The sequence below is a fragment of the Cetorhinus maximus genome, chromosome 17 (genome assembly GCF_964194155.1).
Source record: "Cetorhinus maximus chromosome 17, sCetMax3.hap1.1, whole genome shotgun sequence".
NCBI classification, from domain to species: domain Eukaryota; kingdom Metazoa; phylum Chordata; class Chondrichthyes; order Lamniformes; family Cetorhinidae; genus Cetorhinus; species Cetorhinus maximus.
The window spans coordinates 193194-210825 of NC_135895.1; the positions used below are offsets into that span (position 1 = coordinate 193194).

General features: G+C 44.5%; 1 protein-coding gene across 1 annotated transcript in view; it reads left to right on the forward strand.

Annotated features, from left to right (window-relative positions):
- Window positions 1-17632, forward strand: part of henmt1 (HEN methyltransferase 1) — a 104830-nt gene that overhangs the window by 28868 nt on the left and 58330 nt on the right. The window contains exons 3-4 of the mRNA XM_078560632.1: window positions 3803-3915; window positions 6707-6841. Coding sequence (XP_078416758.1) covers window positions 3803-3915; window positions 6707-6841 — 248 coding nt within the window. The remainder of the gene's footprint in view (window positions 1-3802; window positions 3916-6706; window positions 6842-17632) is intronic.

The following is a 17632-nucleotide window of genomic DNA, read 5'->3' on the forward strand; positions in this document are numbered from 1 at the left end:
ATTTCTCCAGTCCTCCGGTACCTCCCCTGCATCTAGTGAAGATTGTAAAATCATCCTCAGAGCATCTGCTATTTCCTCCCTGACTTCCTTCAGCAGCCTCGGAAACAATCCATCTGGCCCTGGTGACTTATCAGCTTTCAAGGATTTCAACCCTTCGAGTACTTCCTCTCTCTTTATGATTATCCCGTCCAATATCTCGCAGTGTTCCTCCTGAACTACTATATCTACATCCTCCCTTTCCTTTGTAAACATGGAGACAAAATATTCATTCAAAACCCTTCCCATAGCTTCTGCATCTACACACAAGTTTCCATTTTCATCTCTGATAGGTCCCACTTTTTCCTTAACTAACCTTTTAGCATTAATGTATTGGTAAAACATCTTTGGGTTATCTTTAACTTTACTTGCTAATCTTTTTTCATGCCCTCTCTTTGATTTCCTTATTTCCTTTTTAACTTTGTCCCTGCACTTCCTACATTCGTCTAGCCTATCTGCAGTGCTTAGTTCTTTGTGCCTATCGTACTTTTTCTTTTTCTGTTTGATCTTCCCCTGTATTCCTCTAGACAACCAGGGGGTCTAGATTTGGCAGTACCACTCTTACTTTTGTCGGGGACATGTCTACTTTGTACAATTAGGGTCTCGCTTTTTAGTGCTTCCCACTGGTTTTCCACGGTTTTATCCTCCAGCAGTGCTGTCCAGTCCACCTCAGCCAAGTCTCTTCTCATTTCTGCAAAATTTGCCTTCCCCCAGTTCAAGACTTTTACTCCTGCCTTATCTCTGTCCTTTTCCATGGTAATGCTAAATCTAACTGAATTGTGATCACTGTCCCCAATGTGGTCACCAACTGTCACTTCACCCACTTGCCCTTCTTCATTCCCCAAGACTGCCCCTTTTTTATTTCTAAGCTCAATCCATAAAGCCTCGTTTGTTGACCCATTTAGTATATAATCCCTTCTCACAACTGGAATTGATTCTTTAACCATTAGTGCTACCCCCCCTCCTTTCTTATCTCCTACTCTATCATGTCTGAAGACTCTATAACCAGGGATATTAAGCTGCTAGTTTTGTCCCTCCTTTAGCCAGGTCTCCGTTATAGCAATGACATTCTGCTGCCATGTGTCTACCTGTGCCCTTAACTCATCTACCTTGTTTGTAATACTCCTTGCATTGAAGTATAAACAGTTTAACCCCGTCAATTTCCCTTGCTGGACACTTTGTAAACTTTGCTTCTCCTGTAACTCCATGTCTGTCACAACGTCCCTAGCTAATGTTCTACCTCCATTTTTCTGATCTGAACCTGACCTATCTGATCCTACTCCTGGGATTCCATCCCCCTGCCACACTAGTTTAAATACTCCCCAACAGAACTAGCAAAAGCCCTCGCAAGGACACTGGTCCCAGCTCTGCCTGGGTGCAGCCCGTCCGGTTTGTACAGGTCCCACCTTCCCCAGAACCGGTCCCAGTGCCTCAAGAATCTGAATCCCTCCCGGCTGCACCATCTCTCCAGCCACGTGTTCATTTGGTCTATCCTCTTATTCCTGCTCTCACTAGCACGTGGAACTGGGAGTAATCCTGAGATTACTACATTTGAGGTCCTGCATTTTAATTTATCTCCTAACTCCCTGTACTGAGCTTGCAGGTCCTCATCCCTTAGTTTACCTATGTCATTGGTACCAATGTGTACCACGCCCACTGGCTGTTTACCTTCCCTCCCCAGAATGTCCTGCAGCCGCTGCATGACATCGCGGACCCTGGCACCAGGGAGGCAACATTCATGTTTGCGGCCACAGAAGCGTCTGTCTGTGTCCCTAACTATTGAATTCCCTATCACTATAGCCCTGCCACTTGTTTTCCTCCCGCCCCTCTGAGCAGCAGAGCCACCCACGGTGCTGTGAACTTGGCTGTTGCTGCTTTCCCCTGAGAGGCCATTCCCCCCCCGACAGTATCCAAAGCGGTATATCTGTTAGAGAGGGGGATGACCACAGGGGACTCCTGCACTACCTTCCTGAGTCTTTTACTGTTCCTGATGGTCACCCATTCCCTTTCTGCCTGTGTAATCTTCACCTGCGGTGTGACCACCTCACTAAACGTGCTATCCACGACTTGCTCAGCATCGCGGATGCTCCACAATGAGTCCACCTGCAGCCCCAGCTCTGAAATCCAGTTAGCTTGAAACTGCATTTGGACACACCTTCTGCACACATGGTCAACAGGGACACTGGAAGCATCCCTCATTTCCCACATCCTGCAGGAGGAGCATATCACGGGTCTGAGATCCCCTGTCATGATGTCCCTCTCAATTTAGCTAGTTACTCCCTTAAAAAAAATGCTAGCTCAGGGCCTTATTTATGTTAGCTAGAAACCTTGTTTTTTGACTAATTATACTTGTACAGTACTACTCTATACTTTTGTTTTTTAGCTTCTACCTCAGTGTTAAGCAATGGAAGTTTGTTCCAGACTCCAACCATCCTCTGAGTGAAAAAAAAATTCCTCACCAAATTTACTCCTTTTGCCAACAATTTTGAATCTGTGCCATCTAGTTCTTGATGTTCTCTTGAGTGGGAACAGTTTCTCAGTATTTACCCTGTCCATACACCTCAGGATCTTTAATACCTCTCTATCAGCCGCCTTTTCTCCAAGGAAAAGAGCTCCAACCTTTCTAATCTATCCTCATAGCTACAGTTCTTCATTGCAGGAATCATGTGTGTAAAAGTGTGAGTGAGATGAATGAGTGAAACTTTGCATTAAATTTGTGTGTGTGATAATAAATAACCTTTAGTTTTAAACTCACAGAAAGCTTGCTTCTGGAATTATTTAGTTGGGGCACTAACTCTGAGGGTAAGAAAACATTCACCTCTTACATTCAAACATACTGATCATGGGCAGGAAAAGGAAACACACAAACTCTGTCTGCGACAGAAGCAGTGCCTATTTTTGGCTATTTGACTCTCAAAAGAGTTTATGGCTAAGACTGATCCACAATGCATCTGTGTTTTCAAACAGAATTCCTAAGGTATGATTGAGGAGTGGAAGCTTTTTCTTCATTTCTTGCTTTGAAGTATCATAGATACAGCACAGAAGGAGACCATTCAGCCCATCTTGCTTGTGGTGGCTATGCAATTAATCTCACTCCCCTGCTCTTTCCCGAATGCTGCCTTGGCTAACCTGAGCTGATTTAATGGAATTAGGTTTGAACTTTTCAGCTTCTAGGCGATATGACTGAATTCTGTTTCCAAATGTTTTCATTTAGAGATTTTCTGCACGTAGGATGGGATCTGTATTTTAGCTACTAATCTGTGTCAGAACTGAGGCGCTTGGAATGATAAAGCTCTTTAGAGGATGCCCACCTTTTTATTAATGAGGTCCATGTGATTGGTCCATTTTCAGATCTGTTATAGTTTTGATGCATGTTTCCTGTCCCTGTTTTCACTGATACTTTGCTGTCCAGAAGCAAGTATTCAGGAAGCGAGTAACAGCTGTTCCTTTGAAACCATTGAAAGGTGGGCCCTGCGGCAAGAAGATGCAAACCTTGTATCCCTCTTCCAGTGTGTAACAATTGAGAGAGACATATATAGACAGGTCCTGGGGCAAATTCAGATATAACAACCTATCTTTAAATTGCATCTGTAACAACATCTTGCATTCATATAGTACCTCTAATGTAGCAAAATAACTATGACAGGAGAACTAGTGTTGTCTTTTTAGGGTATTTGGGTGAAGTGATTGATCTAACAGTTTGCTTGTTCTGTAAAATTCCAATTATGGGAAGTTAATGAATAAACTGGTTATTTATTATTTTCAGGTAGCAGATTTGGGATGTGCTGAATGCACACTGCTGACACGCTTAAAATTCTGCAGCTGCATTGAAGTTCTTGTTGGAGTGGATACAGACTTGGAACTGCTGAAGGAAAAAATGTAATGTCTTCTTGATAAATGCTGATCTAAAGTTTCCAACAACAGAGAGCTAGTGCAGACACAATGGGCTAAATGGCCTCATTCTGCACTGTAACAATCCTGTGATTCTATGATAGGATAGTTATTCTGTTAATTCCCTTTGACCTATTTGGAAAATGATTTATATAACTTCTTAAACTTGAACTGTGCAAGTTATTTAAAGGGGTGGATGTTTTAGTTTTAGTGAATGATTTATTCAGTAAGCAACTTTGTAGGGAGTGGTAAATAATGAGTATTGTGTCAGAATGATGAAAAGGACCTCGCTCTGACCCAACCACCTTCAATGGGACTGTAACTTTAAATGTAGGGTAATGACAGGTCTCACGTGACCTGTGCTGCGGGTTGCCTGATGATAAGTCTGGATGGTTTAATTGTTAGAGATCAGAGGAAACTTAGATTGTTTATTGAGAGGGAAATGCAAGGTATTTATGCTTAGAGACAGCAACAACAGTTTCTAAGTCTACAATGAGCAGTCCCCGAGTCTCCCAAAGCCCCAGAAAGGTGTTATAGGTGTCAAGTTGTAAACAGTTATACTGTAAACGATCCATTTACTTCTAAGATGAAAGGAAGTTGGGATCAAGGATTAGCATTCCTACTTAGATACAAAGCTAATTTGTTTCCCATTGCCAAGGGGAAGAGAGTAGAGGAAGCCATTTTGGGATCAAGTTACAGGCTTCCCTATAAACCTAGGAATATCACAGACAGCAGTTGCAGTTTTTGTCTTGTGTGGTCTGCAGCCAGCTGAGAGGTGAAAAGAGCAAAAGGTAGAAACAGACAGGTTAAGCAGAGAAAATGCTGACTCTATTGTTCACAATACAGAATGTGGGTGGGAGCTCACATTCAAGATTGAAGACTGAGTTTGTGAGGAGTTGAAGGAGGATGAATGATTTGCCCAATTTGGAGCTCGAGGAAGAAATCTACAGTGTAACTCTCAGTGAGAGAGAGTCCTGAGGTTAGAAGCTAGCTGGCTGGGAAAGTAAAAAGGCAGTGACCTATTGGAAGGTGGGAGCACTAGTGAACTGTTTGCGATAAGAACTGTAATTCTGTGAAGAGTGCGAATGTGTGATAAGTAACAAGGAACAGTTTATTTCTGTAGTTTAAAGTACAAGTTGCCTATAAAGAAAATAGTGGTTAGTCAATAGATTTTTTAGTCATTTATTACAGTAGAAGTTTGAAAATGTGAAGCCTTGATATGTCATTCTTTCAGCTGTTAACCACAAGTTCAAATTTATCTTGAAAAGTTATTGGTCTCTACAGACATCATAACAACAGTTGCTTTAGGGTCCAGACTTCCTGCTGAGAGTACCTTAGGGAAGCCTACTTCCCTTAGCTACTAAATTTCTTTACATTTCCTTCAGATTGTGACACTGGTGGTGCTGCTCAACATTAATTTTCTTTCTTCATAAGAAATAGGAGCTCTCCTTGAGCCTGCGCTTCCATTCAGCAGGATCATGGCTGATCTACTTCAACTCCACTTTCCCTCACTATCCCCATTTTCCTTGATTCACTTAAGAGTCCAAGGAATTTCCAATTCTGGGTTGGGGACCTGGCCCCCAGTTCGTTGGAGAGCCGGTGCAGACACAATGGACCCAAAGGTCTCCTCCTGTGCTGTTAAAATTTTGTGATTCTGTCATATCCAGGTCCAGACCTTGCATGGCAAGTAATTAACACACCGACCCAGATTTTTAAAGGACAGGGCCAATTAATGGCAAGGACAGGGCTCATTGACCAATTAGTTATGGTGGGCAGGCTCCTGATGCTGGAAGGCCGATGGAGGCCCTCCAGCACTCAGACATTGGCAGCCCTACTGTCCAAGGTAGGAACTGCTGTTGTGAACATGGAGAAAGAGAAGTGAAGATAAGTTGGTTTTATTTTTTTAAAAACCACAGGCAGACTGCCCGTGATGCTGGAGGAACAAGCTGTCAAGCTGATGGTTAGCAGCCGCAGCTGTGATCCTGCAGCTGTTATGAATCCTGTTGGGATGGGTCCCTCCCATGATTTATTGTGCCCCCTCCCACCTGAGCCCACCGCGTGATCCATGCCAATGTGGGCTGCCCACATCCCCGATTGGTAATTCCATTCAGCTCAGGAGCAGAGGGCCTTAAGAGACTCTGTAATTACCTATAATTGGTTTTAATTGACTGCCTGCTGGGAAGCGGGAACAGCCAACCTGACCCCGAGCTGCCTTCTTTGAAAATAACTTGCGGTTGGGATAAAAACAAAAATACCTGGAAAAACTCAGCAGGTCTGGCAGCATCTGCAGAGAGGAATACAGTGTAACGTTTCGAGTCCGCATGACCCTTCAACAGAACAGTTCTGATGAAGGGTTATTCGGACTCGAAACGTTAACTGTGCTCCTCTCCGCAGATGCTGCCAGACCTGCTGAATTTTTCCAGGTGTTTTTGTTTTGTATTTCCAGCATCCGCAGTTTTTTGCTTTTATCGCGGTTGGGATAGTAGCAGGAACTGCCACGGAGGCTGGTGATGGCAAATTGCACGCCAGCCCGCCTCTCATTTTGGCACTGACCCATTTAAAAATTCCTGGCCAGGTTTCTATTGAGCTCTGTCTTGAATATACTGAACAATTAAGCATCTACAGCTCTCTGGGGTTAAAAAAATGATTCATTTGTAATAGCAGAACAAACTTATTTGTTTAAAAATGGGATGTTATCTTTCACTTTTGCTGCACCAATATTGTTGTGCTCCTGAAACATGAATAACTGCGATTCACCTTGCATTTCTGTACCTGGCAGGTATCGCCTTTCTCCCCTTCCATGCGAGTATCTCCAGCCCAGGGCTTCCATGTTAACAGTGAGGTTGTACCATGGATCAGCAACTGTGAAGGACTCTCGTATGTTGGATTGTGACTTTGTTTCATGCATTGAATTGTAAGTATTTATTTTGTGAGAAATGGATGTGTTTTTCAAAGTTTTTTGGGAGAATATTGTGTTATTCTGTGGAAAAGGCTATGTGTATCTGTGAGTGTGTGTGTATGATATGATTAAGCTGAGCTGAGATTAATAGGAGACAAGTTGTCTGGGGAGGTTGAAACATGAAAAGGACAGAGGTGTGAGGTTTGAGGTACAAGTAAATAGGTTAGATCTAACATTTGCATTTTTAGATAAGTTGAGAATTTATAAGAATATCAAAGGGGAGTCAGAGGTAACAAGAAACATGTTTGCATCTTGCAGGAATTCAATAAGTAAATAGAAGGGAGGGGTATATTTTATTGACCTGAAAGCAAAGACAAATAGCGTTATGATATAGCAGGTGGTAATTGCCGGACTGGCCAAACCCAAAGAAAAACTTGGCCAAGCTATCACAATGATTTGCAATTTGTATTTTTGTTATACAAAGGTATGTGCCCTGAAGTCAGAAGTAAAGAGTCCATTGCCAATTTGAGATCTTAAATATTAAATTAAAACATTTATTAACAAATGAAAAAAAAACTTAAACACACCTCATGATCTTAAAGGTTTCAATTAAGTCACCTCTTACTCTAAATTGCAGTGGATAACCTGTCCAGCCTTTCCTCATAAGACAACCTGCCCATTCCTGGTGTTGGACTAGTAAACCTTTTCTGAACTGCTCCTAACGCATTTGCACCTTTCTTTAAATGTGGAGACCAGTACTGTACACAATACTCCAGATGTAATCCCACCAATGTCTGTACAACTGAAGCATAACCTCCCTGCTTCTGTAATAAATTCCCCTCCCAATAAATGAGAGAGTCTGTGAGGTTCTTAAGCAAATTGATACAGCGAGTGACAAGGTATTGGAGGTGTTGGCAGGCTTAAAAGTGGACAAATCTCCAGGTCTGGATGATTTGTGTCCCAGACTGCTGAGAGAGGCAAGGGAGGAGATCGCAGGGGCTCTGACCCACATTTTTAATTTCTCTCTGGCCACGGGGGAGGTGCCAGAGGACTGGAGAACAGCTAATGTGGTTCCGCTATTTAAGAAGGATTGTAGAGATAAGCCAGGGAACTACAGGCCAGTGAGTCTCACGTCAGTGGTAAGGAAACTATTGGAGAAATTTTGAAGGAGAGTATCTATCTCCACTTGGAGAGGCAAGGTTTGATCAGGGATAGTCAGCACGGCTTTGTCAGAGGGAGGTCATGCCAATCAAATTTGATTGAATTTTTTGAGGAGGTGACCAGGTGTGTAGATGAAGGTAGTGCAGTTGATGTAGTTTATATGGATTTCAGCAAAGCCTTTGACAAGGTCCCACATGGGAGACTTATAACGAAGGCAAATGCACATGGGATACAGGGTAATCAGATAAGGTGGATTCAAAATTGGCTTAGTTGTAGGAGGCAGAGGGTGATGACAGAAGGATGCTTTAGTGACTGGAAGCCAGTGTCCAGTGGCGTACCACAGGGATCTGTGCTTGGTCCCCTATTATTTGTCATTTATATAAACGACATAGATGACTATGTGGGTGATAGGATTAGTAAGTTTGCGGTTGTGGTTAACAGTGAGGTTGAGTGTCTTGGGCTACAGGAAGATATAGACGGGATGGTCAAATGGGCAGATAAGTGGCAGATGGAATTTAAGCCTGAAAAGTGTGAGGTGATACACTTTGGAAGGAGTAATTTGACAAGGAAGTATTCAATGAACGGCATGACACTAGAAAGTTCTGAGGAACAAAGGGACCTTGGTGTGTGTGTGTCCATAGGGCTGAGGTACAGCTCCTCCATCTCCTCCTTAGCCTCCTCATTTCCCTGTTGCAGCGCCAGGTTGTAAAAGGCGCAGCAGACGACGACGATGCGTGACACCCTCTGTGGACTGTATTGCAGGGCTCCACCAGACCAGTCCAGGCACTGGAACCGCATCTTCAGCATCCCGATGGTCACCTCCACCAAGTTGTGAGCTGCAGCATGAGCCTCATTATAGCGTCGCTCTGCTGCAGTCTGAGGCCGCCGCACAGGTGTCATCAGCCACGGCCTCTGCAGGTAGTCCATGTCCCCAAGGAGCCATCCCTGCAGCCTCTGTGGACCCTGGAAGGCTGCAGGAATCTGCGAGCGACTCAGGAAGAAGGTGTCGTGCACGCTCCCTGGAAACCGTGCGCACACCTGCAGGATGTGTTTCTGGTGGTCGCACACCAGCTGCACGTTCGGTGAGTGGAAGCCCTTGCGGTTGATGAAGTCACTGAGTGTAGCGATGGAGACCTGAGCACCACATGAGTGCAGTCAATCGCACCCTGCACCTGTGGGAATCCCGAGATCCGAGCGAATCCTATGGCCCTTGTATCCTGGCTGTCCCGGTCCCGGGCGAAATGCGCAAAGTTGTTGCCATGGAGAAGATGGATCTGTGACTTCATGGATGCATTTGTGGGTGGCGGATTGTGAAATCCCACAGAGGTCGCCTGTGGAGCCTTGAAAGGAGCCACTGGCATAGAAATTGAGCACCATGGTCACTTTCACAGCCACTGGCAGTGGATGCCCTCCATGTCCCCTTGGCACCAAGTCCTGCAGTAAGTGGCAGATGTGAAACACCAGGTCCCTAGACACGCGCAATCGTCAGCGACACTGGTTCTCAGTCATCTGCAGGAATGGCAGGCGGCGTCTATAGACCCTGGGTGTCGCTAGATGCTGACCAGCCACGGCTCACTGTCGCTCCTGGGCATTGTGTGTGGGAGCCCCTGCTGCCCCTTCTTCATGAGGTTGTTGCTGCTCCTGCCTTTGCACAACCGGGAGCCTCAGTCGCTCTCTCCTCCGTCTTCTACAGTCTCTGTAGGCCATCAGGCACACAGCTCGGTCACCAGGACCCATGGTCCTGACATGGTCCTCCTGCAGCATGAAAGAGAGAGAGAGAGACATGGTTATCAAGCGTGTACTTAGCACCTTTCCTGACCCTGTGTGACTGCCCCTTCACACTTCCCAGAGAGTGCTGGTCACCCCTCGGATGGCCAGAGATGAGTGCGCTGCATGGCTGCCCTGTCAACCTGCGACATGGGGGATACTGGTCCAAACCAGGATGGTGAGATTGCAATGGAGCTGTGAGCGTCTCCAGCAGTGACTGTTACACGGCCAGCGTTGTCGAGGAGATTGTACAACGTGTGCAGCCCAACTGCTCCGCAGTCCAGTAAAGTGGTGGCAGTGGTAGTGGTAGTGACTCAAAGCCTGGGCTGGGGGATTGGGGTGGGGGTAAGGTCTGGAGCGCTCGGTGGCCCTTTGGTGCCTCTGCGTTGCTTGCATGGGTGGGCAGGCTAGGAGACCGACCCCAATCATATCACTGTGGCTGCGCCTGATCTGTCTCAGTGGCAAAGACATGGTCAGTTTATACAGGCGTCCCTAATATGTGGCCATTTCCCTCGCTTATCCTGCCCCCACCTCGATTGCCTGTGCCCGGGATGCAGCGCCAGGGCAGCACTTGACCATGCCTCCCCACCCCCCCCCTCCTCGTTCCCCACACACACCGATAACGTTCACCTCTGAGGCTGGCCAGCACTTGCCCCCGGACACCCCCCCATAGCAGTCGCCTCCGGGGCCAGGCATCAGTTCCCCCCAGCCCTCCTGAGGCTTATAAACAGCAGGTGAGCTGTGGAGAACGCTGCTGGTCACTCACCTCAGTTCCCCCAAAGTGAAGGCTGCCAAGTGCTGTTGAGAAACACGTTGGCATGCTTTCCTGCCAACATGGACGAATGATACGGCCGCGGTCCAGGAGCCTGGCAGGTTGGCCTTTTAATTATGTGCTGATCCTTTTCACTTACCTTCTCCTTGGCCTGTCAATTTCAATGGGACCTTTAAACTTACCTGCTTTACAGCAACTACTGCCATAAAAAATGGGGCGTGATCTCCTTCAATTCGACAGTGCTGGACTCCGACGCCGGACTCCGACGCTGGACTTCAGAGCCAGCGGAGCTGCTTGGATCTCGCCCGGCCTGAGTTGGAAGGTTGGGCGAGACAGGCATGGAAGAAATTTGCCGCCGGCAAGTGGGCACGGAGTGCTGATTGTCACTCCGAGGAAGTTACGGCCCAGAGTGATTGTTTTATGTTCCTTTCTGCCTTTTATCCCTTGAATTTCTACTATTCTTGGGATGCTTTTAGTGCCTTTTACCATGAAGAACGTACAAAATACTTGTTTGAATTTTCTGCCATTTCCCCAGACTCATCCTCTAATTGACCAACATTTACTGTAGAAATATGAGCAGGAGGAGGCCATTCGGCCCTTCGAGCCTGCTCCACCATTCAATATGATCATGGCTGATCCTCTATCTCAACGCCATATTCTTGCTTTCTCTCCATACCCCTTGATTCCCCTAATATCCAAAAAATTATCAATTTATTTCTTGAATATACTCAGTGACCCGGCCTCCACAGCTTCTATGGTAGAGAATTCCACAGGTCGACCACCCTCTGAGTGAAGAAATTTTTTCTCATCTCAGTTCTAAATGGCCTGTCCCATATCCTGAGACTGTGGCTCCTGGTTCCAGATTCCCCAACCAGGGGAAACATCCTCTCTGCATCTAATCGGTATAGCCCTGTTTGAATTTTATATGTTTCAATCAGATCCCCTCTCATTCTTCTAAACTCTAGTGAATACAGGCCCAGTCAAACCAATCTCTCCTCATACGACAGTCCTGCTGTCCCTGGTGTCAGCCTAGTGAACCTTCACTGCACTCCCTCTATGGCAAGTATATCCTTCCTTAGGTAGGGAGAACAAAACTGCACACAATACTCCAGGTGTGGTCTCACTAAGGCCCTGTATAACTGCAGTAAGACATCCCTACTTAGCTACTCTCTTCCTTTTTATTTTTACTATCTTCCTAGAGACTGATAACTCTTTTTAAAATGAAGCAATCCTCAGAATGCCATCAGAAAGAAAATTGCTGGATACGATTTCACTTTAAAACTTTTACTGTAACATACCAACTAAAGTCAACATAATTCAAATATTAATTAACTGGTGAAGAATATTTCAAATACAAAAGTAAATCTCACTTTAAACAGTTGATGCAATAAAGATATGCCTCATGTCATTACAAGCACTTGCGTTACTTCCTGCACACATGTGGGACTACCTGCAACCTTACAGTTTTTCCAACTCTGCCTTTGTTTTGTAGAATCCCTTGATTCCCATCCAATCGTTTCAGACCATGAGTTGCATTCACCGTCAGCTGTATTGTGAGGATCCCAGCTGATGTTAATACTGGACAAGTCAGATCCCAGAGTGAAACCGAGCATGATAGATTCTAACCTCTTTTTAGAAAATGTGGAGAAAGTTACTGAACAAATTCACAGGAGTCTGTTGATGAACTTTTAACTCAAAGAATCAAATATTCATTAAACAAGAAGAATGAACCATATTACACCAGACAATACAAACACAGACAAATGGTTCAAATTCTCACTATTCCTTTCTGCCAGCAATATCTTTACAGACACACATACCAGTGAATAATTACCGCTAGCTTGGCACAAAGGCTTTTCAGAAAATGCTGGAAAAACTCAGCAAGCATAGTAGCATCTGTGGAGAGAGAAACCGAGTTAACATTTCAAATCTTTATAACCCTTCTTCAGAGCACTCTGAGTGTGACATCAAGGAGCCCTAGCAAACCTGGAGTCAATGGGAATCGGGGGGAAAATTCTGCAATGGCTGGAGTCACATCTACCACAAAGGAAGATGATTGTGATTGTTGGAGGTCAGTCATCTCCTCTCTAGGACATCACTGCAGGAGTTTCTCAGGGTAGTGCCCTAGGCCCAAACATCTTCAGCTGCTTCATCAATGAGCTTCTTTCCATCATAAGGTCAGAAGTGGGGATGTTCGCTGATGATTGCACAATGTTCAGCACCATTCGTGATTCCTCAGATACTGATGCAGTCCATGTCCAAATGCAGCAAGACCTGGACGATATCCAGGCTTGGGCTGACAAGTGGTAAGTAACATTCGCGCCACACAACTGCTAGGCAATGACCATCTCCAACAAGAGAGAATCCTACCATCCCCCCTTGACATTCAATGGCGCTACCATCATTGAATCCCCCACTATCAACATCCTGGGGGTTACCATTGACCAGAAACTGAACTGGCCTAGCCATATAAATACTGTGACTACAAGAGCAGATCAGAGGCTAGGGATCCTGTGATGAGTAACTCACCTCCTGATTCCCCAAAGCCTGTCCACCCTCTACAAGGCACAATTCAGGAATATAATGGAATACTCTCAATTTGCCTGGATGAATGCAGCTCCCACAACACTCAAGAAGCTTTACACTGTCCTGGACAAAGCAGCCCACTTGATTGGCACCACATCCACAAACAGTCACTTCCACCATCATCGACGCACAGTAGCAGCAGTGTGTACCATCTACAAGATGCACTGCAGGAATTCACCAAGGCTTCTTCGACAGCACCTTCCAAACCCATGACCACTACCATCTAGAAGGACAAGGACAGCAGATGGATGGGAACACCATCACCTGGAAGTTCTCCTGAAAGTCACACACCATCCTGACTTGGAAATATATCGCTGTTCCTTCACTGTCGCTGGGTCAAAATCCTGGAAATCCTTTCCAAACAGTACTGTGGGTGTACCTACATCACATGGACTACAGCAGTTCAAGAAGGCAGCTCACCACCACCTTCTCAAGGGCAACTAGGGATGGCCAATAAATGCTGGCCCAGCCAGTGAAGCCCACATCTCGTGAATGAATAAAAAATAAAGATGACCTTGGTTCAGGAGATCAGGATATAGAATCGGTTTGGGTGGAGATGAGGAATATTAGGGGAAAGAAGTCACAAGTGGGAGTGGTCTACAGGCCCCTTAACAATAACGACAATGTAGGACAAAGTATACAAGCAGAAATATTGGGTGCTTGTGATAAAGGGACTGCAATAATCATGGGTGACTTTAATCTACATATAAACTGGAAAAATCAGATTGGCAGCAGTCGGCTGGATGAGGAGTTCATAGAATTCTTTCGAGGTAGTTTTTGGAACCAACCAGAGAGCAGGTATTTTTCGACTTGGTATTGTGTAATGTGACAGGATTAATTAACGACCTCAAAGTAAAGGCAACCCTAGGCAGTAGCGACCACAATATAATTGAATTTTACATCCACTTTGGAAGGGAGAAGAGTAGGTCTAAGACTAATATTTTAAACTTTAATAAGGGTAACTTTGTGGACATGAAAGCTGATCTGGCTGAAGTGAACAGGGATACTAGGCTAGGGGATAGATCAACAGAGAATCAGTGGCAGACATTTAAGGGGATATTTCAGAATAGGAATATTCCTACTATAAAGAAAAATTCTAAAGGGAGGACCCACCATTTGTGGTTAACTAACAAAGTTAGGAAAAGCATCTACCTTGAAGAAAAAGCATATAACTGCGCAAAGATGAATGGCAGGTCAGATGATTGGTCAGAATATAAAGAATGGCAGAGAATGACTAAAAGGTGAATCAGGAGGAAGAATTTAGAGTATGAGAGGAAGCTAGCTAGAAATGTAAAAATGGATAGCAACAGTTTCTAAGGTATTTAAACAGGAAAAGAGTAAGTGAAGTGAGTGTTGGTCATCTAGAGAGTGAGAATGGGGAGTTAGTAGTAGATAATAAGGAAATGGTGGATGAAATGAACAAATATTTTGCTTCTGTCTTCACTATAGAGGATACAAAAAACATTCCAGTAATAGCTGTAAACCAGGAGGTGGAGGGGAGAGAGGAACTTGGTGAAATTACAATCATGAGGGAAGCAGTGCTGAGCAAACTGATGGAGCTGCGGGCTGACAAGTCTCCAGGTCCAGATGGACTTCATCCTAGGGTCTTAAAAGAGGTGGCTAATGAGGTCATAGATGCGTGGGTGTTAATTTTCCAAATTTCCCTAGATTCTGGAAAGGTTCCATCAGACCGGAAAGAAGCAATTCAAGAAGGGAGGGAGGCAGAAAACAGGAAACTATAGGCCAGTTAGCTTGATGTCTGTCATGGGGAAGGTGTCAGAGTCGATTATTAAAGAGGTTATAGCTGGCCACTTAGAAAAGCTCAAAGCAATCGGGAAGTGTCCGGATGGTTTTATGAAAGGGAAATCACGTTTAACGTATTTATTAGAGTTCTTTGAAGGAGGTGGATAGACGGAACCTGTAGATGTACTGTACTTGGATTTCCAGAAAGCATTTGATAAGGTGCCACATCAAAGGCTATTACAGAAAATAAAAGCTCATGGTATAGGTGGGTAACTTATTAGCCTGGATAGAAGATTGGCTGGCTGGCATAAAACAGCGAGTATGCATAAATATGTCTTTGCCTGATTGGCAGGATGTGATGGGTGGAGTCCCACAGGGGTTTGTGCTGGGGCCTCAAATTTTTACAATTTACATCAATGACTTAGTTGAGGGGAACGAAGGCATGGTAGCTAAATTTGCAGATGACTCACAGATAAGTAGGAAAGTATGTTGTGGAGAAGACATGAGTTTGCAGATGGATATAGATAAGTTGAGTGAGTGGGCAGTCACTCTCACCTCACCTCAGGAGTTCAGCTCTTTTGTCCATGTTTGAACCAAGGCCGTAATGAGGTCAGGAGCTGAGTGGCCCTGGCGGAACCCAAATTGGGTGTCAGTGGGCTAAGCAAATGCCGCTTGATAGCACTGTTGATGATCCCTTCCATTACTTTACTGATGATCGAGAGTAGACTGATGGGGCGGTAATTGGGCGGGTTGGATTTGTCCTGCTTTTTGTGCACATGACATACCTGGGCAATATTCCACATAGCTGGGTAGATGTCAATGTTGTAGCTATACTGCAACAGCTTGGCTAGGGGTGTAGCAAGTTCTGGAGCGCAAGTCTTCAGTACAGTTACTGGAATATTGTCAAGGCCCGTGGCCTTTGCCTTCAGCCGTTTCTTGATATCACATGGAGTGAATCAAATTGGCTGAAGACTGGCATCTATGATGCTGGGGACCTCCAGAGGAGGCCGAGATGGATCATCAACTCAGCACTTCAGGCTGAAGATTGTAGCAAATGCTTCAGCCTTATCTTTTGCACTGATGTGCTGGGTTCGCCCATCATTGAGGATGGGAATATTTGTGTAGCCTCCTCCTCCAGTGAGTTGTTTAATTGTCCACCACCATTCATGACTGGATGTGGCAGGGCTGTAGAGCTTAGGTCTGATCCCTTGGTTGCTGGATTGCTTAGCTCTGTCTATCACTTGCTGCTTATGCTGTTTGGCACGCAAGTAGTCCTGTGTTATAGCTTCATCAGGTTTACACCTTATTTTTAGATATGCCTGGTATGGTTCCTGGCATGCCTTCCTGCACTCTTCATTGAACAAGGGTTGATCCCCTGGCTTGATGGTAATGGTAGAGTGGGGGATATGCCAGACCATGAGGTTACAGATTATGCTCGAGTACAATTCTGTTTCTGATCTACAAACCTCGAACTGTTGTTCAAATGCTATCATTGATTAACAATGCTACCCCACCACCTTTACCTAACTTCCTATTCTTCTTGAAGGTCAAATACCCCTCAATATTCAGGACCCAATCCTTCTCATCTTATAGCCAGGTCTCCATAATAGGTATCAGATCACATTTATTTACTTCAATGTGCGCTATCAATTTGATTACTTTGTTATGAATGCTACACGCAGAGGTTCCCACATACTGCAGCTTTGACACCTCACCTGTCCTGCCATCCTTAATGTGTTTTAAATAATTGCTTAATTATATTAATCACTTATTTATGTTGCTTTTTTATATATTTTATTAACTTTGCCATCAATTTGTATACTATTTTAAACATTAGGGATAGAATAGAACTTGCCCACTTACCAGATACTCACCAAACTGCTAGCTCCTTTCTCTATAGTAGAGTAAAAACCAATTCCTACAGGGTGAGAAAGATAAAAAGAGGAAACGAACACCTCACTCCCGCCTTGCCCAATTTCCTCTCTGTCCAAACTCCAAGTCTTCACTCAGTTACCTCAGCTGCACTCCGTTTACCCTTTGCTTCTTAGCTCTTCATCCATATGGCAACCCCAGGACACATGGACATTTCTTGGAACCTAATGATGTCATAATCAGGAAGCCAATTAACTCTTTCACAATACGCCCCAGTGTTAATGGGATCCAAGCCAATTGGTGAAGCTAAAACCACGACAATTTACTTAGAGCAGCATGTCATAGCACCAACCAGAGAACAGGCTGTACTAGATCTGGTTATGATTCTGGGAAATGAGACAAGATTAATTAATGACATAGTGAAGGCACACCTAGGCAGCAGTGATTATAATATGGTAGAATTTAACATTCAATTTGAGGGAGAGAGGAGTGGACCTAAGACTAGTGTTTTAAACTTAAATAAGAGCAATTGTGAGGGCATGAATACAGAGCTGGCTAAGGTTAAGGGATAAGTTAGTAGAGATGCAGTGGCAGGCATTTACGGAGATATTTCAGAATAGTCAGAAATTGAAAGAAAAAGCATATAATTCTGTTAAGATGAGTGGCAGGTCAGAAGATTGGACAGGATATAAAGAATGACTCAAAAATTAATATGGTGGGAGAAATTAAGAGTACAAGGGAAAGCTAGCTAGAAATATAAATACTGTTAGTAAGAGTTTCTACTGTTATTTGATAAGGAATAGTAAGTAAAGTGAGTGTTGGTCCTCTAGAGAGTGTCTGGCGAATTAATAATGGAAAATAAGGAAATGGCTGATGAATTGAACCGATAATTTGCATCTGTCTTC